Source organism: Plectropomus leopardus, chromosome 9, assembly GCF_008729295.1.
Source record: "Plectropomus leopardus isolate mb chromosome 9, YSFRI_Pleo_2.0, whole genome shotgun sequence".
Taxonomy (NCBI): domain Eukaryota; kingdom Metazoa; phylum Chordata; class Actinopteri; order Perciformes; family Serranidae; genus Plectropomus; species Plectropomus leopardus.
Window position 1 is genome coordinate 5,037,672 of NC_056471.1, and position 27,455 is coordinate 5,065,126.

A 27,455-nucleotide genomic window follows, 5' to 3' on the forward strand; every position below is an offset into this window, starting at 1 on the left:
ACTGCGCATGTGACCGATTATACTGCACATGTTGTTTGAGGGTTATTCATCTCATGTTTTGATATAGTTTTGCTGTTGTTAAACGTGGACCCCTGTGGCTTATTTCATCAATAACTTTAATTACAGTGTTTCAGACCTTTTTAGCAAAACTATAAATTAAAAAAATCTATTATGTTTATTTTTAATCACAAAATATAAAATAATACCTTAAAATGTTTTTAGTTAATTAGAATTCAATAGGCTTATATTTAAAAAAGCTTTTCTTATGGGGAAACAAAATTCTCATCTTTTACTCTCAAAGGGTTAAAGTAAGCAGAAGACCCGAAACACTCGAGAGAAACATTTATGCTTTAGAGAAGCCACTCGCTTTACATAAAGTCAAGCTGTCACTGTGCTTTTAGTGACATTCAATTGTCTCCACCGTATTCTCACTCAGGTAAACAACTCAAGTCAAGTGGATATACAAGTATATTTGTGAGGCCCCGAGAGCGAGGCTGCAAGAAGGTAAACATGGAGGTGACAGGTGACATTTCCAACAGCACTGTGACAAGTTTCATTTACATGTAGTTCAAAGTATACAGCTGATGTAATTTCACACTGATTTGAGGGCCTGCTGTGGTGTTTCCGTCAGGCGTGTGTGGAGGTGTATGCGGCGCCTCACCGCTAATGTAGCGGTAAATAAGAAGCAGGGTAGACTAAGACCTCCAGTCAGTAATCACCATGAGGCTAACACCAACCAAATCAATTCTGCTCTCAGAGAAAGCATTCATTTATGCCTTTTTGCATGAAAAGATCCTGCCTTTATATAACACAGCAGCTCGGTAAAAGTCAGCGTGGGAATTTACATTTGTAACAGCGGATGTCGGCTTTGGAGGCTGGTTTAACTGAATTTAGATGGACTGACTCTCTACTACATCGAGCTTTGTGCCCTTTAACGTGAGGTCTGTCAGAGTTCTTTATGTTTCTGCAGAAACTGCTCTCAGAAAGCTCTCAGCAGTATATGCTGAACAGCTTCTATACTGCAGGGAGAGCAGGACAGAAATGATGACACTTTTACAAGGCACTTTGAAACCCAAGAAACTGTGATACAAGTGAGTTTAGAATTGTTTGTTCTTTTAATATGTTAATTGTTGTTAAAATATTTTATGTGTATATTTTTTTAGGTTTTATTATTTTAAAATGTGTCTTTTGTTCTTTTGCTCCTACATTAAAAGATAAAAGACAGGCATGTTTGGATTTAACAAATTAAGTAACCTACGTCTTTCAGTTTTTAGACACCTAAACAAAATTATATGCAACATGCAAATGATGCAAATGTCACCTGTAGTTCCCTGCAATATCTTAGCTGCTAACTTAAGTTCTGGAGGGTTAAACACCTAATGTTGTCAACTGTGTCACTGTAGCTTGAGGGGAGGCAGCAGTAAGTGTTGCTTGAAGGTTCCAGATGATGTCATATGCTAATTTGCATATTAATTTGCTACATCAAGAATCTTTGAGTTGGATAAGCCTGCACTGATTTATCGACAAATGCTTGTGAGTCGTTGCATTAAGATCCTGCTGCCATGGTTGGCAACAGTTAAGTGTTGCTACAGTGTTGAGCTTGAGGATGTAGAAGTTTATAACCTTCCTACCGATCCAAACAGAACTTTGCAAACTTTCTAGAAAGGGTTATATATTTGAAGCTGCACTTGTCAATAGTTTTATGTTAAAAATGCATCAAATGACTATGTATCGTGAAAGAGTTTGCTCATAGTGAGTTGCACTTGTACAAATGTCAACCAAAGTATCATAGGACTATAAAGTAACTCCATAACTGTACACAAATTATCGAAACAGAATTTGTTTAGGAATGATTCTGTTCCAATTTTTTTTGATCGGTAGAAGCAGTTGATCACTGTGACTGAGATAATCATAAGCGATTTCCACTGTAGATCAAAAATAAAAGTTGTGCTGACGTCCGCGACAGTACATGGATGTTATCCTGGCACCTCAAGAATCAGCAAACTTTCAAACTTATCTTGTTGCTTGTTTGTATCCCTTTGTTCCATTTTGTGTCTAATCTCTTAGTTTGGACATATTAGCAGGTCCATGAGCGCAGTGCAGGCAGAATTCTTCATGAGTTCTTTTTCCCTCAGCAGCAGTTTGTGTAGTTGGAGTTAAAGGGTGGATTATTGATGGATGAGAGGAGCAGCTGCTGCAGAGGTGAGTGTAAGCAAACTTTAAGACCCAGCACAACACTATGGTGCAATAAAATAGCAAACGATAAACATATGTCCTAACAGCTCTACTTATGGGCAGAAAAATAGAAAACCAGTATATGGGGCAAAATATGGGGCCCTTTGATTACAGCCATATCATCTACACTGTGCTCAATTATGGGAACAAGAAAAGAAATGGATGAAAAATAAAATGTTGATAGACAAATAGCACTAAAAAATGATTTATATAGAAGCTTTGCTCTGTTACAAACATCAGCGTGGGGTGATGTTTGGTCCAGTGAGATGAGAGAGCATCAGAGGGAGAGAAAAAAAAGGGAAAGAGGGTTTTCAACCGACTGAAATTAAGTTGCAGTGTCTGCAGCAGTAAAATATCTGAATTAACATGAGACCTATTCATGGAAAACTGTTTGTTTGTTTTTCAGTGAGCTGTGGATCCAGAGCCTCAGAATAATTTACTTTATACTGTAGAAGTCAACAAATGCTTAAGGAAGCTTTCCCTGTTTGTACATTCATTACTGTAACAGTGCAGATGGATAGTCAGGCAGGCGCGGGGGAATAACGGTAAAATGTGGAGTGAAGGGGGTGTGTAAAATGACGGTATGTAGAAATACCTTCTCTAAGGAAATAAAGGAGAGGCAAGAGAACGTGGCAACAAGGGAAACGGGGATAAAATATTTTCTCACTTCCAGCAGAAGTAGAAGAGAGTTATGAGGAGTCTGCCAGTGCAGCAAACAGCTGGCTTCATTTGCATAATACCCATCAGGCCTCTCTTTCCCTCAGGCTGCCTGTCAACTCACGACCGAGACATACACGAATATACACGCATGACGCCATCTTTCACAATATCAGTGCCTATACGTTTATATAGCCAGTGAGAATATTGTGGAAACTTTGAGTGGCGATACTGTGTCAGTAGTGTGAATTCAACGCTCCTCTGTGACTCAATGAAAGCCAGTTTATGCTTTAATTTATTTGATTTTCATAGAGCCAACTAATTGCCTCTGCAGAGAGGAGATGATATGATTTAGCTGTAATGCCGATAATAAAAATGATCATAAAATTGTCTTCTAGAAACAAAGAATACAGTTGAATGAATCACACTTCTCGAGTGTCTGCAGTAAGACAGAAAGGAGGGTGCTTGGGGAGAGATATACTTAAGCCAAATAGCATAGGGGAGGTCTCCCATCAGCGTGGTGCTGCAGGGGTGTCATCGCAGCAATAGCTGCCCCGTGATAAGAGAGATCACAGAGGAGAGAGGGCAGCAGCCCGGCCTCGTCTCTGGGGGTTTGAAAGTTCAGTATTTTAACAGCTGAGATCATCTTCTGGTTTGTTATCATCCGGAGGAGGCTGTGCTCTGTGATAATGACTTCATGTGAGTGGTGTGTTAGATAACAAAGTGGTGATGTTATGTCATGTTACGCCTCGATGTACAAGCAGCAAGAAAGCCAATAGCATGTTGGCATCAGCTAAAACATTGCTGACAAAGTCAGAAGTACATCACTACATTTCTCTTTACGTTTCACAGATTGCTTTTTCCTAAGAGAGTCGCACACACACACACACACACACACACACACACACACACACACACACACACACACAGTATGGTGGTTTTATGATTGCGGCTGCCACAGAGCAGTTAGTTATGTAGCGATGCTGTTTATAACATTCAGAATATGATTTGAGATGAACTGTTTACCCTGAGGATTAACATTACAGCTCTGTTGACTGGATTAGCTGCAGTGATCAGCATTGATCTCCGCTGTCACAAGTAGAGGCTGATAGTGTGTATTATCGCCCCTCAGAGTGCTGTCATCTCGCTCCTTAGTAAACCCCCCCCATCACACTGCCTGAATTAGACATTTTTTCCAGAGGCCGGTCAGATGAAAACTGCTGTTATTTAAAAATTTCCAGCCTCACAACTGCGGTGGATCTGAGGTCTGCGGTTCAAGCTGGGGCAGGGCCGGGCGCTCGACACGCAGCGGCTCCTGCTGATCGTTGACCAGGGGTCACAGCAGTCAATCCCTGCACTTTAACTGCAGCTTCCACATCCTCCGCTGGAGTGATTTGGGGGCTTAGTGTGCCTTCAGGAGCATGGACCCCGTGTCATTGGTTCACACAGTCAAGAATTTAATTCATAGTTTAAAGCTGGAGTCGACCGTGACATTTTAATAAAAGTATTATGAGCAGTGGAGGTTTAAAAAAAAAGTCATATCCTTATCGGTAAACGTAGCAATGTGTAAAACTGTAAAAGCATAGTGTAAAAGTAGTCAATGAAAAGTAAAAGCCCTGAATTCATAATAAATGTTACTTAAGTAAAAGTAAAGAAGTATTAGCAGCAAGATGTACAGTGGAAATTGCTTATATGGGTCTAAAAATTTGGGACAGAAATGCTGTTTAAATAAATTGCTTGTAGTATTCAAGTTGTTCACTTACAGTGTTCATTTTGGATCTTCTCATACATGAAAACATACTGAAATTCATTCAATTCCTCAGTAACCTGCCTGCTTCCAGCTGGCGACCTGAGGCTGGTGCTGTTTGCACTTTGAAATTATGACAAGAAAAAGAAAGTAAAAATGCATTCTCCTCAAAGCTAATGACAAACGGCTAAAACCAGCCAGCAACGAAAAGTGGAGTTCCTTAACAAAAACAATATCCATTCATGGCTGCTAGTGATGGAGACAGAAAACAAAAGTGCACGGGGAGAACAGCTGTGGTTGAGGCCACCCTCGTCAGGTAGATTGATAAACACAAGTCCAAAAATCTCTCATACTTTAACAACAGGATAGGTTAAATTTCAAGATGACATATATGACCGTCCACAAAATAAATATATATATTACTGTTCTGACATAGTTTAAAACATGTCCTTTATGTAATGAAACAGATTCTGTTATGCTACAAAACTTTGTGTATTAGGTTTACATGACTACGTGTTTAGGTATAGAAAGACATCATGTATGGTTTTAAATAAGTACTTTTTTACTCACATAACAACATGAATGTCACATGACAGACGTCACCAGCATAGAAGGCTACACATACGAGCACACTATGCTACATTGTTACTAAAAGAAGTCAATGTTGGCTTTGTGGCACAAACACTTCTTCTGGGTGAAAGTCCTGTGCTTGTTCTACCCATCCACCACCCCTCCTGCCCACCCTGTGGGACCTTTTTCATCTTTATGCAACATTACATGGACTACTGTTGCTTTTTATGCTACCTTAAGTCACTTCTTCCTCTTTTAGAATTACTGCGTCCTTTAGGGGTCATTATAAGCTGCCTGCACTGTTGACCTATATGGCCTTCGTTTTTGGCAAGAGCTGGCTGCCACATCTCAAATTAGACTAGGCCCTTGATAAGGGAAGAGGTAGAAGAACTGGCAGTAAACCTGTGAGATTACTAATTCACAGTTTCATGGAGCGATTTGAGTGATTTTAAAAAGAGAGAAAACATGGAAAATAGAAAATAGTAAATAGTAAAGCTGTCTGTTTCATTACTTTATATTGATGTAATAAATACAAATGCCAATTAGATGATATCTTGCATCACAAATAAAGGGGAAAAAAGGGTATAATAATAATCCGCTTAGAATTAAACTTGGACAGACTGTGTTTTGTAACCATAACAGGACATCTTGATTGGAGGTTCAAAGAACGGTCATTCAACATCTCAGTGTGTGCTGGGAAACAGCTGCCTGCTGCTGCTGGAGACAAGGTTGATGAGAGCGCTAGAGTGAACCAAAACAGGCAAGGTGCAAGCTGTGACATCAGGTCTTCACATGATGCCCAGATGCTTAATGTTCCCATAATTAAAAAGCAGTACTGTATTTTCATACAGTCACTAAAATTCAGTCAGTGGTGAAGCTGTCCATTTCATTACTTTATATTTATGTGATAATTATTTAAATGTGAAAAACATTTAGTTAGAATAATCATATGCTTACAGTGAAATATGTGACCTGTTCAGACAGGATCTCTATAAGAGGTTTCCACTGGATTGTTCTGTAAAGTATATTATTTGATTATTATTATTGATATAAACATGTGAGCAGCATTTATTTATGAAGCAAATTTTAACATCTTTATATGCTGTGTGATAAAGTGGATTGCCTGCTCTCCTCTAAAATATTTTATATTGCTTCAGTGGTGAGTCCATGCATCATGCTCTCATGAGACTGTGGGCTACTTCACTTAATACATTACACAACTTAAGAGTTTGATAATATATGACTGAAACACTTTACCTCATTTAATAAAAGAAGCAATGTCATTTTTTAGGATCAGTCCAGATTATTTCCAAATTGAATCTGATTTTATGTTTTCCTCAACACATTGCTGATATGTGATTGATAACGACATGCTGCACTGTTTTAATGCAGCAATATTAATTCTCCAGGAAGTTAAGGTACTAAAACATCCCCGTTAATAGTTACACATCTTGACTAGTAAAATATAATGAATAACAAGGCAACTTCGTCTTAGACAATAAAAATCTCCGGCTGAATGGCTAATAAGATTTCAGACTATTCCATAACAGCTTATGTCTGGTGCCCATAAAAATATGGTAATAAAAATCTTTATTACTCTTGGCGTTACAAAACAATACACGGCGAACCCCTACCGCTAGCTCTTTAGTATTATTCATTAGGTTCTGATACAGGCCAGTGGCTGTTCCTAACTTTGTGTGTGTTTGTGTGTGTGTGTGTGTGTGTGTGTGTGTGTGTGTGTGTGTGTGTGTGTGTGTGTGTGTGTGGTAAGGCCTTTTAATAAAAAATGCCCCGCTGGGCTCTGCGTTGCCAGTTTGCCAATCAGAGCATAGCCACGATATGCAAATCACACACACACAGACGTAAACACACACACAGGAGCAGGCGCACACACAGACACACACACACACACCACACAGTGGGAGAAGGAGTGTTTTGATCTACCAGGGCCATTACAGACATTTTAAAATCCTATGAATATAAAAAAGAGAGAGAGGGAGAAGGATGGAAGTGAGAGGAGGGAGATGAGAGAGATGGGCGAGAGAGCAGCGCAGAAACAGAGCGAGGGAGGAGAGATATGACCGGGAAGGAAAGTGAGAGGAAACAACATTTTCTGTTTCTTTTTTTTTTCTGTTTATGATTTAGTTCTCGGTGAGACTGAGCGGGAGAATGCATCAGAGAGATTACATGGAAGATAGACGATTAAATGGCTCCCTCAGTCTTTCTCTGCCAATTTCCTTTCTTTTTTTTTTTTCTTGCTTTTTTTGTATATTGTTCCTTGATGTTACAGGAGTTTTGGCAGTGAGAGATGAACCTTGGCACACAGCCTCAGATTTATGGAAATGCTCAGTATCAATAAACATGAGGCGTGATTGGTTGATTGAACAAAAGGCATCCCACAATCAGGACAAATGCCTCGTCACCGTGCAGCCGGCTACAGCGCTGATGATTTAAATGGACATTAATATGGGAATAAACAGACACGGAGAAAGTCAGGCAAACAACCGTGACTGATGTATAACAGGACAGCGTTATTTGCTGTATGTGATAAATTATTAGACTCCAGGCACCAAATCATCAGCTTATAGAAAAACAGTTTGGTCTCCTATTAGACTTTTTTTTCTTTTAGGAGAGGAGAGGAAGCTAATAGGGTGATTAGGGGGGAGGAGAGCTGCTGTTGAGAAAAAGACTTTGTGTTGGATTATTTTCTCCTCTTAGGAGCTTACAGAGAAGCAGCCGGTGTTTTACACCTCAGCTCTTAAGACCCCCAAATCCCCTGATTTAGACTTAAACTGCACAGAGAGGGAGGAGAGGAAGAAGGGAGGATGAGTGAGAGAGGGGAAAGAAAGGAAAGTGGGGGAGATATGGAGAAAGAGAGAGGAAATAATAGAAGAAGAGTCGAGGAGGGAGATTACGAGAAAGAAGTGTTCATTTACAGTTCATACTGTTGAAGTAATCACACATTTTGGAGCACACAGGGAACAGTGTTTGTTTGGAATAAACAGAGGAAGTACAAACTTCATTAAGCACAGAGGTGAAAAGGAAATGTGAGAAATCTAACTAACTAGGTGTAATTTCCGTCTGATTAAAGAAAAGAAATGTGGCTTTGAATGACAGACGTGTGCAGTGCGTGTTCATGTGTCACCCTGAGAGTGTGTGTGCCCCAGCCTGGTGTGAAATAGTGCAGCAGTGCTTTTGGCTGCAGTGTAAACACACACAGCTCACCTGTGAAGTCACACAGGTCTCAGTTTATAGCTCGAGGTTGTCAGGGTGTGGGCTGAGGGCCAACGCTGGCACCTGTGATGGCGCTGAGGTGTCTCTGCTGGCTACTTCTACTGTGCAGATGCAGCTCTATTCTTTATAACTTATTTTATAGTAATTCTTTCAGAAAGTGGAGAGAGACCAAGAAAGATTATTTTTTAAAGTTGATAATTAGCCATACGGTTTGTTCCCATCTGCCAAAAATCTCCTTGTGTTCTGCTGCATGTCAACATTAGGTGGGTTTCCATTATACATTTGCGCAAAACTTTGGTGATAATTGAGAATTGTCGATAAAACACAATTGCAACATGACTGCATTTACATTGAGTGATGGATGTTCAAAACATTAGCAGGCTGTGAGCAAAGGCTGGACAGTGCACATGTTTTCACATGTTTATGCTGCTGGCCATCCGTCTGACAGCAACGATAACAGAAAATAAAATAAGAAGTGAGACATTTGCATGACAAAGCATTAAAATTTCACCATCTCTAAATAGATAGCACTTTGAAATGCAGCACTAAAACTTACTCTTCTATTTTCGTTTCTTTTTTTTTCCTAAAAATTTGCTGGTAAGTTACTTGTGTGGGCCTATCAAAAACAAAATTAAGCGAAACTGACATCCCTAATTTCAGCAATTCAGCGGTTATTGTGTGGTTAGGTTTAGACACAAAGATCACTTGGTTATGGTTAGGAAAAGAAAAAAAGGCTTTTATAGGAGAAAAATTGCAACAAGACCAAGACCAACAAAACCTGTTTGTTGGTCTTGAACAGTGGTCTGCAGCTTGGCCAGCATCTCGCCAAGTAACAGCAGTTGATAGCATATGAGCTGAGCAGTCAGCTCATATGCTATCAACTTTAGTAACAGTGAAGTGATGCGTATGAAATGTATAAATGTAATCTTTTGCAGAAATGTACAATAGCAACATTTTCTTCTGGCAACTATGTCTTTTTTTTGCATATGGTTGCTATTACTCAACATTGATTATGTTCAGGTAATGTATTTTAAAGTTAAATGACTTCGGAAGAATGAATAACACATAACTTTCTCATACATGAAAAGATGAACTCATGAGCAGCAAAATCTCCTGACTTAGTAAAAGTTTGATGATTTAATCATAAAAGTGAAACAAGAAATGAGCAAAAAGTTCATCACCGGGAGAAATGTTTGTTGTTTAGCTTGGGGTCGCATTTCTCTTGCTGTTGTGGTCTTATGATGATGTCTTTAATGCGACTGACTCAGAGAGCCTCATCAAAGCAAATAAAATCTAATGTGCCATTACAACAGAAAAATATTATACTCATCACAGTGTACTATATGAAAAAGAAGGCTGGTCCTCTCCAGTAGCAGCAGCAAAAGAAAAGCTCTTATTTTTGTCATAAATGTCTCACACTGTAGCAGCCACTGTATGTCACATCTCCTCTCAAATGTAAAACCACAGTTCATCAGAGCAGATCCCAGGACGAGCTGATATCAACCAGTAAATCCTGAACTCTGGAGGACTGTCTTTCAGGAACTTTATGCCATACAAGTTAAAAGTCTCATCTAGTTTAACGAATATAAACTTTCTTTTTTTTTCATTTTCAAAATGAGTGCGATTTTTTAAAAAACGTGATTAATTGCATTAAATGTTGAAATTCTGCAAAAGATTGCAATTAAAAGAAAATAATTGCGTGACAGCCCAAATAAATATAAAAAATGCATTGTTTTATATTTCTTGTAGATGCACGGATGCCAATTTCCATTTTTTTTTTTGAAAGTCTGCCAATTAGGATTTTGGCCAACTTCATTTATCTTGTCTTCTTAGAACTATGTTTGATAGACACAGTTTGTTGTTTACGCAGTTCGTATTTTTTCTTTATTGGAAAATTCAATTGCGTGTTCACAGAATAATATTGGCTATTGAATAACCTTTACATTTGCTCCTAAACTGTACCAGGTTACAAGACCTTCTCTCACTCAAACTCAGTTAGCATTATCTGTGCTTTTTGAATACTTTGCATGCTGAAGAGATGTGGAGCCCCTGATCAACCATGCTGTTAATGCTGTCATTACACCCCCAAACTGTGTTTCATCATAGAGGTTTGTAGTTATCTATTTGAAATGTCCCACCAGTGTAAGAAACAACAATTCTGTTGAAATGATTTCATAGATTTTGTGGACAAAAGGGGTTTATCCATTTTTCTGGGAATTATGTATGTGTGTACGTGGATAAACATACAAATGTATAGAGGAACTCACACACTGACACACACATTTAATGCCTTATTGTACCACCGAGGACCCCTCCACCTTCCACCCGCCATCACCCCTCTCAAGAGGCACTTATTTAGTTGGTCCACAGGCGTCACGCTGAGAGCCACACACAGACAGACCACACACACAGCGAGCACAAACACACACTCAAACACATCCTGCCAACACAACAAATCAAATATACTCAGCTTGAATTTGCCTCTGTGTGTGTGTGTGTGTGCGCGCGCGCAAAGATACACACACACAAACCTGTCAGTCATTCTCTTTTTATTCTCTAATTAAAACAGAGGTGCGAGTGTGTGACTATATAAAGCCTCTTTCTTTCCATTAATATAGCTATTTGTGTATGTGTGGTGTATATTAGTAAAAGGGGTTTTCTTTGCTGCTGAGTGCGCGTATAAAGAGATGGAGTGTGTGTCGGTGTATGTAGGAGGTGTTCTGTTCGCAATTAATCACAGTGGTGAATCTCCCTCCCTGTGTCATATAATACAGATGTCATCCACAGCAGTAACTCCACAGCGCTGCTACTTGGCTGCATAAGTGGTTCAAGCAGTATTGTTTATCTTAATAACATTTAATTAAATTTTCAGGATATTATTATTTCATACTTATACGCATAGGATGCACTGACAGTTTTACAGCATGAGATAATGGAACACTTCTGGTGAAACAACAGCACATACACTCTACTGGGAATAAAACTGAGTGCAGCTTTCAGCAGTTTGTTGGTGGTTTAGTTATTCAGTGAAACTGGAACATGCAGGTTCTGTTGCAAAAGTAAGAAAACCTTCTCCAAAATCACATTTTTAGAGAGAAAGGGACTGAAAATCCCATCCACATTATGATATGTGGTTCACTCTATATATCTACTTAAGGATGGTAAATTTAAAAGTCCATGTGTGAGTCAACTTAGCTATTCGCTGCAAATTTGTCTGTAAAAAGGCTGGGCAATATATCCATATTATAGTGATTTTGTGATATGAGACTAGATATTTTTAGATTTTCAATATCATAACAACATAAGCCTTTTCCTGGTTTTAAATGCTGCATCATAATAAAGTAATGTAGTTCTCTAAACTTACCGTATTTGCCTTTACCCACTTTGTCATTATATCCACATTACTGATAATTATTTATCAAAAATCTCATTGTGTAAATGTTTGGTTAAATCACCGGTAGTCAGTCCTACAATATTGTTGCAATATTGATGTTGAAGTATTTGGTCAAAACTGTTGTGATATTTTCTCCCTAGTCTGTAAAACAACAAAAAAGTGCGGGCAGAAATGTGGAATGTATTTAACATATGCATACATATTTTAGACAGCAGAGATTACAGCTAAAATAACTTAACATCAGAGAAGACCGTTAGCGGGTATCATGGATAGTGCTGTGTATCAGTTCTCAGTACCTCTAAGATATCAACCTAAATAACTCCTTACCAAGTTGATTTAATGCGATGCGTGATTAGCTCACCACTGCAGAACTATAATTCAAACAGTCTGAAGTGTTGAGTAGTGTAGTTGTTTGTACAGTTTTTCACATAAATGTTTAATAAATCAAACTCTACGAAAATATATTTGTTTAAATATCATTTTAATGGGGAGTATGAAATGAAGTACTCCGTTGTTATCAGTATCACTTTAAGGGCAGGTGTTGGTGCTGGTATTGTATTTTTTTAAAGGATACCCTGCCCATATCATGGATATAGTGGGGACAAAGATGTGTGCACTGGCATATGCTGACAAACACAGAAACTGTGACGTCACCCATTGGTTTGTGGGCTGCAGTTTTGAAACCAGAAATGTCCATATTTGGACGAGAGGGTGAGTTGCGGAGAAGCGAGAGTGGATCTGACTCAGACTTTAGTGATCGTAGACCGCCTGTCGCTCAAGCGGCCCCACTCTTAAGTATGCGTAACTTCTAACCTTAATAAATTGTCAGTTATGATAAAATTCAATCAGAGCACAGTTGTTATTTCTGTTGGAATTGTCTATACAGACCAAAATTGTTTTTTGTACCAGGCTGTTAACATTGTCATACCATATTTCTGCTGTAAAGTTGGGCTTTTTGACATGGGGGTCTATAGGAATGGACTTGCCTCGGGAGCATGCCTCAAGTTGCCATTTGAGGAACTGGAGTTTTTGACACTTCCCAATTAGTTTCATGTTTTAACTCTAGAGTTTGCCACTTGATGCTATCAAAGAATTTGTTGTGTAACTTCATGAGGGGTGTAATTTATGCTATTTGTGGTAATATAGCCTAAGAATAGCTCAGTGAGAGATTGCAGTGAATTACAGAAGCTAGTGGAGCAGCGGCTAGTTAATGGTGATGTAAAGAGTTCGGCTTTCCAAATCTCACTGGTTAGAATACCATTTTTGGGCAAAGGACCAGCTTTACATGCAAAGTAACAAAGTTACATAAGATGGCAGGTATTGTATAAAGTTTTACATTAAATGAAAAATGCAATCCAACCATAGTAAGTTAGCTAACTAACTTAGCTAGTTCAATAACAACCCTCCAAATTCAGACAACAGGTCTTGAAAAGCCAGAGTTCAAGTTAATACAGCAAGATCTTGAAATGTGTCTTTTTATGTCCCTGCTACATAGAAAATTAACTGATTAGCTCAACCTTTTTTGTTGCACCTTAGTAAATGCAGGGTAAATTAAACCATCATCATTTTTATTATAGAGTTTGGTGGCATTATGCTTATATTACGGTACTTGCAGCAAATCATTGCCCAACATGAACAGAGGTCTAATCAGCAAGAATAATTAAAAGCGCCTGTGTGGGAGTGCATGGTCTTCAACTCAACTAGAGACGTTTTGGCAGTGATGATTCATAGAAATATTTGTAAAAGACAAACTGCAGTCAAATTAACAGCCATGTCACAAGATCAGCACATTATACATTGCAAATTGAACCTAATAAATACAGAGCCACAACACAGAATATGAATGTGTATCAATGAAGCACAATAAGTTGAACATGGGAAGTTTTGAACCGACACACACAGCGACCAGTTATGTAGTGACGTTGTTGTGAAATGTCCACACAACAGCGGGGACAAATGGTTCTCGAAGCCGATGGTTTCACTTGTCAAAGATCGGAAGTATTTTTCCGAGAAGAGCAGCCAGAAAAGATGCTGTAATGGGGTGAGAGTGAGCTTGGAAACTCTCGTCTTGGCACGCTTGATGGTGCTCCAGGTGAAAAAAAATGATTCAATGGAAGGTCAGTGTCAGTTATTGTTGTTGCAGAGGAGAAGATGTACTGTAGTTCTTTTCATATGTGACCGTATGTGTCCTTATTCTCTCTGCAAATCGATTTGTGGAGGCCAAGAGCAGAAAAAGATCTTTTGAAAATGCAAACTTGGTTTGAAAGGGAGATTTTCACCTGTTGAAAAAAGTGACTTCTGATAACAGAATAAAAGACAAAGGAAAAACTGAGTTTTAGGTACTTTGAGAAAGTATTACATCCTAAATAATAACTGTATCCTTTCTTGAACTGGCAGCATCGCATTTTAGCTATCAGCATATCAATTGGTTGGTCAACTTAAGTTAATTTTAGTGGCATATCTCTGGTAGACGGATGACTCTGGGTCGTACTAATACAGATTGAAGTGTTTAGCTTGGCTAGGCTGCTCCAGGATGTGATCCATCAGAAAACAAGGCTAATGTTTTCAGCTAAACCACTCCTGGTGCAATTATATGGTCCACTGGCATTGATCATAGCTCCTCTTCTTCAATCTATTCTCCTCTATCCCTCTCTCGCCCCCTTTAATGGCTAAGTCAGTGTTAAATGTTTGATAAATGAGTTTTGAGACCGCTTTCCCATGGATTTATTAAAATTCTATAAAAACCCTCTTTTCAGTGTGAGTGCATGTGTGCTAGAGAAAGAAAGTGACAGAGAAAGGAGGACTATTATACTGTGCATTTCTGTCTCTATGCATGCATGCATGCGTGCGTGTGTGTGTGTGTGTGTGTGTGTGTGTGTGAGTGAGTGAGTAAGTGAGTGAATATCAAATACTCTGGTTAGCTTTTTCAGACGTGCAGCCCCTGAGATATGACCGTGTTTTGGCTAACATAATAGCACCCTTACTCTAGTAAACCTAATTTCACATCCATCAGATTCAGAGTGACACTGAAATTAATTTCAGGTGATGTGTCTTCCATGTGGTCTTCCAATTAAACTCAGTATTCACACTCCTTTCAGCTCTGCTTTGGTCACTCACTGTTGTTGGGGCTGGGTATTGGGAAGTGTACTGTTTCTACAGATACCTGCAAAAAGTGATATACCAGAATTTGTAGATAATTCATATGATCATATTTAATCATATATAATCATACTGGCTGGCAACATAGTTGGTCTACTAATTAGGCTGTGAGATTTTATTCACACAAAGTATCAGAAAAGGTGACCGGAACTGGTATTTAAACCTCTCAAACACTACCCGGCCTTACTCACTTGACAACTATGTAGCTTTTTAGCCGTTAGAAGTGTTTAACTTTCTTTACCAGCGAGCTGCTAGCTTTGTCTCCCTGCCATTCTGTGTCAAACGTGCAGTATAAAGTGGTTTTAGGCTGAAGCTTTTTGGCTGAAAACTGCTGCTCGCCGCTGCTTGAAACATGGTTTATGTGAAAAGCTAGACTTAATTACAAACTAACTTGTAGTAAATGTGCTGTACAATTAGCTGAAGGAAGTCTAAAGGCTAGCATTTTAGCAGCTGAAGAGCTGCAGACTTGGATGATAACTCTCTTTGTGACTGTCAGTGACCCCTTTCACATACACTTATTCGGTGTTAATATAAAAAATATGAAGTAGTAAAATCCAAATTTAAAACTTGGCTCAGTTCGACGGTTGAATGTTTAGAAAGAAAGAGTATGAAGCACTGTACTTTGCCAGAGGAGACAAAAACATCCACACACACCACTTAGTCTGAACTTAAAATGACCCTCTTTTAAAGTGCGGAACAACCACAATCTGAATCTGCTAGTCCTAAGTAAAGCATTAGATACACAGAAAAAGACAAACGCATACACACCCACAAAAGCACTGACACACATCCTCACACATGCACATGCTAGTGGAAGGCCAATTAGCGCAGGGTGAAAACGGCGGAGCTTTTTTGAAGCAATGTTTCAATGACGACATTTAATTGGATGGTAAATCAACTCCTTATCTGCCTCTCCACAGCTTGGTGTGGGGAGAATGAGACGGAGAAAGAGAGGGAGAGAGAGGGAGCCGGAAGAGAAAAAAGGGGGATTGAGAGGAAGAGGGGGGACAGTGAGGGAGCAAAGAGATGAAGAAAGGAAAAAGTGGTCCATGAGTATGTCTGTGTGCAGTAGTATAACGTATCCTTACTTACCTGAGTGGCAGCTGCTACTTTACAGTGGCCTTGTTAGTTTAGAGGACAACAACAGAGGCAACCATGACCACCATGATGGATGTGCATCAAGACAAACTACAACTCAGACCAGCAGGATAAATACTGAAGGGATGAGTCTTTTCCCCGGACCCTTCAGTAAACCAGCAGTCCCAGTTTATTCTTCTGTTAAAGTAATGCTGAGAGTCAATGTAACAGGCCAATATAATCAGCTAGTATACAGCTTTGTCACTGCAAACGTTCAGTCGTGTCACAATAGAAAAAGCATAGTTGAAACTAAATGAAATCAAGATGACCTCACTCTGTTTAAGTGTCACAGTAAACATCACATCTAAAATGTCCAACAAGGTACTTAATTGCACTTATCATTTGCACTTCTCAAATTCTTCACATTTAACTTACTTTAAATAAAAATAGTAAAATAAGTAAAATAATAATAAGATAAGTAAAATAATTCATATGAGATCTTTCAGATCTGAAAAATACATTTGAAAGATTCTCTTTTTAATTTCTGCAGATGTGCACAATTTGTAGTACATTTTGGCTTCATATCAAACTATTGTACAGACACCCTGGAGTACATTTGTGCAGTTCGTCACTACAGTTACACCACTGGAAGCATGGTGTTCACTTTCTCTGTAAAATTAAGTTTTTTTTGTTCAACTGTGAAATGTCCTACATATTTGTGCCATCTCTATAATAGCAACATTTGAGAATTATTTAGGTGCTGGACAATTTGTCAAATCTTTTTGCACTCTCAAATATTAGCATGAGCATTGGCTTGAAAAAAATTGTAGTATTGTTCAGGATGGAAATTTTAACAAACACCCCGCAGGCTGGGAAAGCACACACAACTACACCCGTCACCACTGAGTGTCTCTCAACAGAGCCTTCGCTGTTACCTTTATGAGCTATGTGTGTGGTGGTGTTTTTGTTTTGCAATTAGTCCAAAATTTGGAACTATCGAGCTCACGAGAGTCGGCATCAAAACGACTGTCTTTTGTCATCATAACCCTATGGCATTTCCAGTTGCATAAATTAGCCAAACACCTAGAAGAGGTTTCCTCTACTCATATGATGCCGCAAACAGCAGCAACCTTTAACGAATATAGTTACAAAATTCAGCTTCATTTAGCTCACAAGGATCAATGACAAAACTTCAGACTTTTGTTAGATACATTTTCCCCTCAGATAGAACATGCTAGAGTTATTATCATAACCCAGTGGCATAAATTAGACTATGACCAGTGGGCTTTCCTTTACTCATATAAAGGCTGGATATATCACACAAGGGACTTAAAATGATATTTTATGGGGGCTTTATTGTCTTCACAGTTTATTGTTTCTCATCGGTGAAATAAAAGTAAATAAAAGCTTTGTTGCCACTGAGGAAAATTATCTTCAATTTGAAAAAATTAACAGGAGTTCTGTGTTGCAGTAATGTTTAGTTACATATTTGCAATGGTGCATATGAGGCTAGTGTAGTGAACACGTGTGCTGATTCACTGCAGAAGTATAAACCTCTTTACATGATGCAGCAGCACTGTGATGTACGCCATTCAGCCCCCACTGAGAGTGACTAAGCTCGTCAGGGAGAGTGATGGAGAGAGCGAGAGCAGAAAAATTGTGCCCTCCACTGGGAATGAAGACCACTTCAGTGACAACAAAGATTTCTTTAGCAGCAGATTAAAAGATGTGTATGAGAGCAGTTTATGGGAGGAGCCCAAAACGTATGTAATACAAAAACCTTTCAAAAGACTTCATTTGTAGTCCAAGAAAGTTCACGAGGATGGCATATGAGGTGATAGACCCACTTTTACATGCACCCAACATCTTTAGATTATAAGGCAGACTGACTCACACATAAACACACACACATATCACTGTGCACAGTGACGCACACACAGCAGCTGTTGAACCGACACACACACACACACACACACACACACACACAGTCTCTCCTGTGAGGCCAGTGCTTATGATCTATCTAGCATGCTGGTAATCCCAGTGATGGCGGTCACTCCAGCTCTGTAAACAGCTGAAATATGGATGATAAAAGGAGCAGATGAAACTGAATAAACGAGAAGCCTGTGGACAAAAAATCCTTGAAGATTTTCCAAACCCAGTTGGACCTCGGTCTGAACCGTATACAACTCAGAACTTCAATCGCGCTGACGGGATGATTGACAGTTTTTATTTGACTTTGACATTTTTCATGACAGCAAAGCAACAGTTTTTCTCTGTGGCACATTTCGGTCTCTCTGGTGTCGAAATGGGCCACGTTAAAAGATGAAGTTCGGTTACTTTGTGGAATTTAGCCAGCAAAGTAAACATTCTCCTCGTCTTCATGAGAAAATATCCAGAGAAAATAGTGCTAAAATAAAAAGGGAAATCGGAGAGGATGAGTTAATAGCTCTCAGAGGACAGCGCAGGAGAAAGTGTTTACATTCATCCGGCACTAGATTTGATTCTGTTTGACTTTGTCTTTGCATATTTTTCTATTTCTTTGCTCATTATCCTCCCTCATTCTCTCTTTGTATCTCTTCTTTTTTCTCTTTCATCTTTTCTGCCTGCCAATCTCCAAGTCAAATGCTACTATCTCTATGTTACTGTAGATATGAATAGACTCCATGTCTTTTGGGGTGTTTTTATTAATTCATATTTTGTCATCCCACATGCTTTCACTGAGTCATTCATTGCTTCCTCACACACACACACACACACACACACACACACACACAACACACACACACGGTAAGGAGCCCGTTTCTTCAGTCTCAAACACATTACTATAATTACCTCTTAATGATTTTTAATTCCAGTACAAAAGAAACAAGACACTCTGGTGGATTTGGAACATGAAAAGACACAGTTATATAAAAGGAAATCGTCTGAGTGGGATCACATTAAAATGTGTTTGTAATGCAATTTTATAGGTGGCTGCTTGCAGAGTGTAAACTGGCTCCTCACTAATATGACAAATTGATGTAATAAGCACTCATTGAGCCAATCAGAATTAAGCGTCAGGCCATAATTCATCCCATATGTGGGACATGTTACAAGCTCTTTTCATACAGACTGACAGTCGTCACTGTTCATCCCTCTGTGTACCAATATTATACAGGCTACTGATATTTGTCTTAATATTTGATAGTTATTAAAATGCAATTGTCTGCTCTTCACTGTTTAAACTCTACACAATTTAAAGCAAAGACTGAAAAAGGATTTTCCAATGTATTTGTCATCTTATGAAAAAGAGAAAAGCATAATTTAACCAAAAGTCAAAGATTTCAGGGCACCATTACATTTTTACACATTTTGGTTCAATTCAAACAAACTGCTGATGAAAAATGGACCTACTGCACCACTGTATGACAGAAAATATATTACACATATATTTATATATATATATAATATATTTTATCATGAATTCAAAACAGCTTTTTTTAATTTCACATGAATGGTAAAATTGAATGTGAGTTGATCTTGTAACATGATCTTGATCTTGTATGTGCATCTTCACAAAAGTAATAAAATAACATAAGAAAAATTCATATTGTGATAATGGCAATATTCTGACGTAGGACATACTGCCGTCATACCCTTTCACACAACTACAAGCATGACTGAAGACGGAATTGCTGGCAGGTCTGCAGTGGAGAAGAAGTCAAATTCCTAAATTTGAAGTGACAGAAGCGGCGTTGTTAGGCCTGAGTATTCCTAATGTTTTATGAACAACTTGTGAATGTGGGGTCTTTGTAACAAAACAGCCTTTTAAAGTAAATGTGGGAGTGTGTGTGTGTGCGTGTGTGTGTGTGTGTGTGTGTGTGTGTGTGTGTGTGTGTGTGTGAAGAGCTCAAACAACCAACAGGAAAAACAACTGGCATTATTTTTTGTTTTTGATTATGTTGTTTTTCAGGAGAAAATGCAAAATGTTCCCTTGTTCCAGCTTCTCAGTTGCAAGTTTTTCCATGTTGTTTACTGTCCAAATAATCAGTGAACTGAGAAAAAAAAACATATCGATCAGTAATGGACGGAGGTTAGGTGCAGTGCAGTGCAGTGTGTGACAGGATTTAGGCTTTCATGTGTTGCTATACATCCACATGTACCTGTCTGTGACTGAGTGGTGTCTTTGGGTTGGTGTGTGTGCGAGAGAGAGAGTTGGTGTGTTCATGTGTGTAGACGTCTATCTATCTCAGCAGCTATTTCAGAGAGAAAGGATTTCTGCCTCAGTAATTGCCTCGGCTATATCCCCCCTCTCTCTCTCTTTCTCATTTTTCTTTGGTATCTATTTTCTCTCTGAATTCTGTCCTCTCTCCTCTTGCAGACTTCCTCTGCGGCTCTCACTCATCTTTCAGTTCTCTTTTATATTCCCTCCATCTCTCAGTCCTTGACATTAACCGTGATCTCACAGTGAGATCAATTTGGGGAGAGACACACACATACACAAACTGTCACACACACGTAGTACATGTTAGAGTCACATGTCTATCAAAAGCCATTTAAGACAGTTTATATTCACGAAGCTCGGAATAGACTTCTGTCTGTGAAGCAACTAAGTGGTGAGGTGTTTATTATAATACACACAGTATGCCATCTGGTTTAGAGGTCCGTACTGCAAACAGGACTCAAACACCGAACCGTGGTAGTGTCAGCGTTCTGCTCCAGTGAGCTACACCCAGCCGTGATGGACGGGGATGGTTAAAGTGAGGCAGGAAGAGACAGATATATGGACGGATGGATAGAGACAGAAATAGACAGACTCAGCGAGCCTGAAATCATATGAGTGTTTCCATTTTTGTCTGTCAGCTGTTTTTTACTGAAGTGGGAAATCACATTTACATGTTTTTCTTTGCAATCAATCAAATACACTGTAATTAACCAAAATAAATATTGGTTAACTGAAAGTCTACCCACTTATTAATCGATCGCTTGGTGGGGAAAAAAATCTGCTCTGAATCAGCCACAGTGCATTACCTAGTACCACTGTGTGTCCATCATAGTGTTTTTTGTTTGTTTTAAGAGGCCACCGTATTTTTTAAAATGCTTTGAAATGGGAGCACCATACACTAACACTACGCTACAGACAAGTTGATGCATCTATTTTGTTCTGGGTGTTGCATATATGGCAGGTTTTTTTCTGGCTGCAGTGTCAAAAATTAGGGTAAAATGCTCAACACTGTGACGTCTTAGGGCCCGTCCACATGATGGAACACTATGATAACCAGGATACAGCTTCGAGGAAGGCCCCTGTTCATTGCCATTAGAGCTGCTCAGTGGCACTTAAAGCAAAAAACACTCTATTTGCTGTATGAAAGTACCAGGATCCTCCTGGGGCCCTTGGAACATGCAGACTAGAGACTTGTGGCAGCGTAGCGTAGCTGAGTGCGCCTGAGTGGCTATTGTCCGCTGGTGGAGGGGTTGATTTTGGGTTTAGCACTCTGCTAGCTTGAATGGCGATCAAACAATTAAAACTTTTCCACTTTCCAAATGTTATTAAAGTGAATGGATTAAATCTAGATAATAAAATTAGTCCCTGGTTGGGGGGGGGGGGGGGGGGGGTGATGCTCATGAAAATGTATTCATTGAATTACAGCTAATGTGAGTCGATGGGAAAAAAGTATTTCTGGGCCCCATGGCATTGGGTGAGGGACCCTGGAAATTTTAGAACTGCTTTTTGGCCACTACAAAACTTGACTTCAAAGCCCTCTGTACTTCCTGGGGGCCTGGTGCACATGCTGCGTTTTTTGCACCCTCAAATCATTTGTTGACAGTGGAGGAAGGCACGCTCAAAACCAAGAGTGACATTGTGGTGCTCCCAAGCACCGGTTTTTAAGGGTATGACGGCCACACCCTGAGATAAACAAAGTTCAACTCTTGGAAAGCAGCAATGACCACCAAATATCATGTGATGAGGAACAACCAATCACAGCCCGGATCTTTACTTTCTGTAAATAACACCAGCGGTTTTCCAGCCACTGATAGTTTGGTCTGACAAGAAAATATCCACCAGCCAAACTACCATCAGTGTGTTAGCCCAACAAATGTAGCAACTTATAGTGTGAAACTGTTGAAAATTACATAGGAAGTATCTTATAATGCACAAACTTCACATTGGTTTTGGACAAAGTGTTTGATTAAATTGTAGGTGTCATTCTGCATACGGTATATTAAAATTACTGAATCACATAAGAACCTAAATAAACTTACTTCATTCAAATCAACAAAGTGAAGGAATTAGCATATAATCCAAGTACTACAACATGGGCCATGAAAGATAAGTTTTCATGAAGAGAATAAACAGAAAGTTTTTCTCTTTCAACAAGAAAATAATATAAGCTTCCTGTTTTTTGCTCTAATGCTACATCCTTTGTTCCATAATAGATTTCTCACTAAATTCAAGCCATGCTGAGTATGTGGTAATATTGTAACATTAATGTAGAGTTTTTTAATGAACTGAAATGCCACAATGGAAAAAGGTGGTATAGCTGCACTAAAAAAACACTTTTATATCAGCATTGGAGAGAAATGGTAATTTGAAAAGTGCTGCTCAAAATATTATGAATTTAAGAGAAGAGAATTATCACCCAACTCTACAGTTCATTCATCTCCACAAAGCATTTTAGTGTTTTTCAGCTCATTATTTTGGTTTTACAGCCCACAACTTTACTATTTTGGTTTACTTTCACTGTGGACTATTAAACCTTATTCCTAACCACAACATATAGGTGTTTTTGTGTTTTTAGAAAAGAAAAAAGATCAAGTAAACCCCTTGTCCAGCACCAAACAGCAGACTAAGTTAACAACCACCTGGTGAAAATATTTTTTTTGGTAGAGACCAGAACAGAGAAAATCTTTTTTTTTTTTTTGACTACTATAGGTTAAAGACAGTCAATTGAACTTTGCCTTATGAATCAAAAAACTTTAAGTCTTATTTTATGTGTACTGTGTACTTTCTAAACTTAACTAAACTTAATCACTCTAAACTTAACTTCATGCAAGGAGCCTGTATTGATAAAGATATGAGCTGAATTAAGTGTTGTTTTATTTTCCGCACAATATAAATGTGGCAGGCTTTGTTTTATTTTGTCATACTGTAAGATTTTTAAGTTTTGCTGGAAAGTAGTCTCAAATATTTCTTTGGAAAGCACATGTCTCCCTCCTCCCACTTTGGTTTCCTGTTGACTCACTGTCCAATTAATATAATGTTGATGTAGAGTAATGAGCTCGTGTGGGAGCACAGCTCATGTCTACAAAACAGATGGATGTTTTGTTGTTGAGCTCAAGCAGTTAAGACTCCTTCTACCACACACACACACACACATGCTAGAATCACTTTTATTGCTTTGTTATGTTAACGGTCAGTGATTTAAGGCTGAAGATGATGTCATCCTCCTCATCATGGTTACTAAATTGTTCCTGTCTTCATGTTTGGTTCTGTTAGTAATGGTGTGTGACAGAGGTCATGGTGCTGTAGTATGTTAGACATGAGTGCAGCAAAGTGCTCTCAGAGTCTCTCGTTCTTTGTGCCTCCTCCAGCTGTTCCTCCGTCTCTTTCTCCTTCCATAATGAGCCTGTTTGTTGGATTGATCGAAGCCGAGATCTGGCCCAGCAAATTACTTTATTTTGCTTTCAATTACTTTTTGGAGGCAATAATCTGGCAATGGCAATCTGGCAATCTTTAAGCTTTTGGTTTACAGAGTTCTGTGTTTTTGCAGTGGCAATAACGGCTTGTTCGCAATAAATAGAAGAACAACTCTGTAGTTTGCATTAGCAGCAAATAGGCACTTTGGCTGACCTGACACAGCAGCAAGTTCCAGCAACAGAAACTTCATGTTTTGAATTTCTTTTACGACGGCTGAGTTTTCATTGTTTGACACTGATGTTTTATTTTGGTTGCCCCTATCGTGACCGTTTTAAATTGTGTTGTTAGTCCGTTTGAGTCGACATCTGGTGTAATGTTACTTCAGCCTTCAGTGTCCAGATCACTCCCATTCAGTAGGAACGACTTTATTGACAAGGGCACATGTTAACACAGATTAGCAGCGTGCAGCCACTGAACTGGTAAATTCAATCAGAGTAGCTGCATATGTTTAAGCTCAAGCAGCCTCTTTCTTTCTCTTTAAATAAAACTCCAGCCAGTCCCATGAACTGTGCAGCTGAAATGGCCCTGTGGTTTACATGACACAGGCCAAACCGCAGGCGTTTTATTGCCTTTTTCTGAATTTGAAAACTGGAATATCTCAGCTTCTTAAATGTCCCTTTATTACTTTTCCCTGCCCACATGCACAAACCAAAGATATAGTCAGGAGGATAAATATAACTCTACTATACTGCATCGCTGTGGACAACCAAAATACACCAACGTTTTGTCTTCTAAAGTGTTCATATAGATATACAACTGAAGCTGTGATTTTAAATGAGTGTTTTGAAATAGATCAATGTGGTATGTAAAGGGCTGGAGTTAAAGCAGTTCTTGGAATATAAAGACTCTGAAGTGTGGCAAAGGGCTGCAACCAACGATTATGTTCATTGCCAAGTTACATAGATTCTTTTCTTGATTAACTAAATGCTACAAAGCATTACAAAATAATGAGAAAGGCCTGTTACAATATCCTAGATCTTAAAGTAACTTTGTCAGTGTTTTGTTTGGTCTAACCAAAATTCCAAATCCAAAAGGATTCAATTTACAATACTGTAAAACAAATCCTAACATTTAAGAACCTAGAAATAACACATTTTGGCACTTTTTAAAATATTAAAATAGTTTATATTTATATTTTATACTGAATTGTCAATTAATTGACTAATCAGTACATCTCTAGTGTAGTGACTTTTTTTTTTTCAAACCAAAAACATTGGAAAAACTGTAGGGAAGAGATTAAACAGTGTGTTTATCTGTTTAAAGATGGAATTGTTAGCATGCCCACCTAACAAGAAGGACTGAGGAGTGAATCATGCCTGCGTGTGTGCTGACTCAGCAGAGAAAATATTAAATAGGAAAAGTCAGTCTACAGGAAAATAATGAATTCTGACAATAAAGTGAAGTCTTATCTAATCTGATATAATATAATATCATTTTTAAAATATTTGAAAGCAATACAGAATTCCTGAGACCTGCTTGTCACTTGGCACCTAAATTTTGTGTTTTCCTTCACATAAAAAAAAATTCACTATAAATTGGTGCTAAAAAAAAGAAAATGAAGTGTAGGACATCCCAAATTTCCTAGAGGAGGAAACCCTTGACCCCCCACTACATATGTGTAGGATAGCCTTCAAACCCTTCTGCTTTTCTTCCAGTAGACACCAGTACCAAATTACCTCAGAAATGTATTCACATGGCATTTGGGCTCTCAAAACTAATTAAAATTATATTCCAATTGATAAATCTAATCTGCTATTTGGCTTTTTTTAAAAATCATATAACACAGAAGAATAAATAGCAATATTCTGTGAAGACATTTAGCCTACATTTTAACTGATGGGGGGCGGTGAGGGACCTGGATAATGGCTGTTATCAAAAGACAAAGGGCCTTGGGAACATTGTGATGACCCCACTAGATACAGCTAATAAAATCTACCAGTTACAGTCATCTCAGGGGGCAAAACCAACGGTTGCCATCTAGAAATGAGAAATGTGCTTTTGTCTTCTGTCTGAAAAGATTTTGAGTGACAAATCTGCCACAAGCTTTGTTGTAACTGCATATGTGCCATGTGAAAATGGAGAGCTTGATGGGAGGGGAGTAGTGGGGCATAGAGAATGGTCAATTATGACTGCGGTGTGGATAAATCTGTTTCATTTTTTTCTTTGCTTTTAACTCTGCCTTTGGTGTTCCACATGTAATGTAAAGGATATAAATAAAGGGATATAAATAGCACTGAAGTCACTCTTTCTCCTTTGTTTTCTCCAGGTCAGCCTACCAAATGACTCCAGCTGTGTTGAAGAGATTTTGCGGGTATGTTGCACAAGCGCGCGCGCACACACACACACACACACACACACACACACACACACACACACAGACACACGGAGGGAGTAATTGCACTGATTATCAGCTGTTTTCTGTTTGCTCACAAAGACCTTAGTCTCTCTCCAGAGAGTCTGATTTTAGGAAGAAAGTGGAGAGAAAAAAGAAACAGGGAGAGAGGAGAGGGAGCTCTTTGGCTCAGGCCAATGATTATACAAGTTTTTGTTTTGTTCAATGACTTCATGCAGGAATCTTCTCCGCAGTTTACTTCTCTCCTTTACCCTCCTTTCATCTCTCCATCTCCCTGTCCCCCTCTTGTCCTATCTGCATGTCATCAAAATTACATCAAGCAACATATTTTTTTCCCACAATTCTCCCTCTTTTTGTTTTGTTTCTGTTCCTTCAGGGTGATGTCAAAACAGAAATGTTTTCCCACAAATCTTCTCCGTCAGAGGATTTGCAGCTATAAAGACAACGACCTTCTCTGACTGCTTTATGTCAAGTTATCTCTTTCTCTCCTCACTCTGTCTTCCTCTCTCTATCTCCCCTCCCTCCTTTGTCACATCACTCAGTGTGCCCGCTCTCTCTCTCCTTTTTCTCCCTTCCTGTCTGCCCTCTGTCACTCACCTCTCTCTCTCTCCCTTTCACAAATCAATATGCTGGCCAACAGGCTGTGTGACAGATAGTGTGCTGTGAGCTGCATGAAAAGCCTTTGTCAATAATATCGGTGCGCTATTGGATTCAGTCTGTGGTTTTTAGCCGTGTCAAGTGGAAAGATCGGGGAGTTCAGAATGGGAGGTGAGGTGAATCGGAGCGGAGGCCCAGGGTTCATTTTTTCCCCTTTCTGTGATGGCACGTCTACAAGTCGGTTGTCACAGAAACATTGTTGTTTTGGATGTTTTCACAATTCAAGGTAACAGTGTGTATCAGAGATATTGTGTTCAGAAGTAAAGCTGCTCAGACTCACTTCAGACATTCAGGTATTAACCTTTTGCAGTGTTTGTATCATTTGAACCCCCACAATATGATAACCGAAATCTTTTCTTTGTCCTATAGATGAATTAATCCATGCTAGCTAATATTTTAGGATGGTTACAATAAACAAATATCATTATTGGACCTGTAAAAACAGACTGTTTGCAATCCCAAAATAGACTACAAGCAATCTGTCTCCCTCTTCTTCAGTGCACCTTCAAAATCAACAAGGCCGAGTTTAAAGCGTCAGTTCATCCAAATTAGTGTCATGTAGTACAGGGTGACAGTGGATTTTTACCCCTGTCTCATTCCACTCCAACAAAAAAAGTGTTTACTTATATAAGAACTACATCTTTATGTCTTGAGACCAAGCATATTCAATCAGTATCACATAATGCTGACATAA

At 38.9% G+C, this 27,455-nt stretch overlaps 1 protein-coding gene across 1 annotated transcript in view; it reads left to right on the forward strand.

The window, feature by feature from the left end:
- Positions 1-27,455, forward strand: part of aff2 (AF4/FMR2 family, member 2) — a 192,820-nt gene that overhangs the window by 74,486 nt on the left and 90,879 nt on the right. Inside the window, 1 exon segment of the mRNA XM_042493782.1 lies at positions 26,018-26,062. Coding sequence (XP_042349716.1) covers positions 26,018-26,062 — 45 coding nt within the window.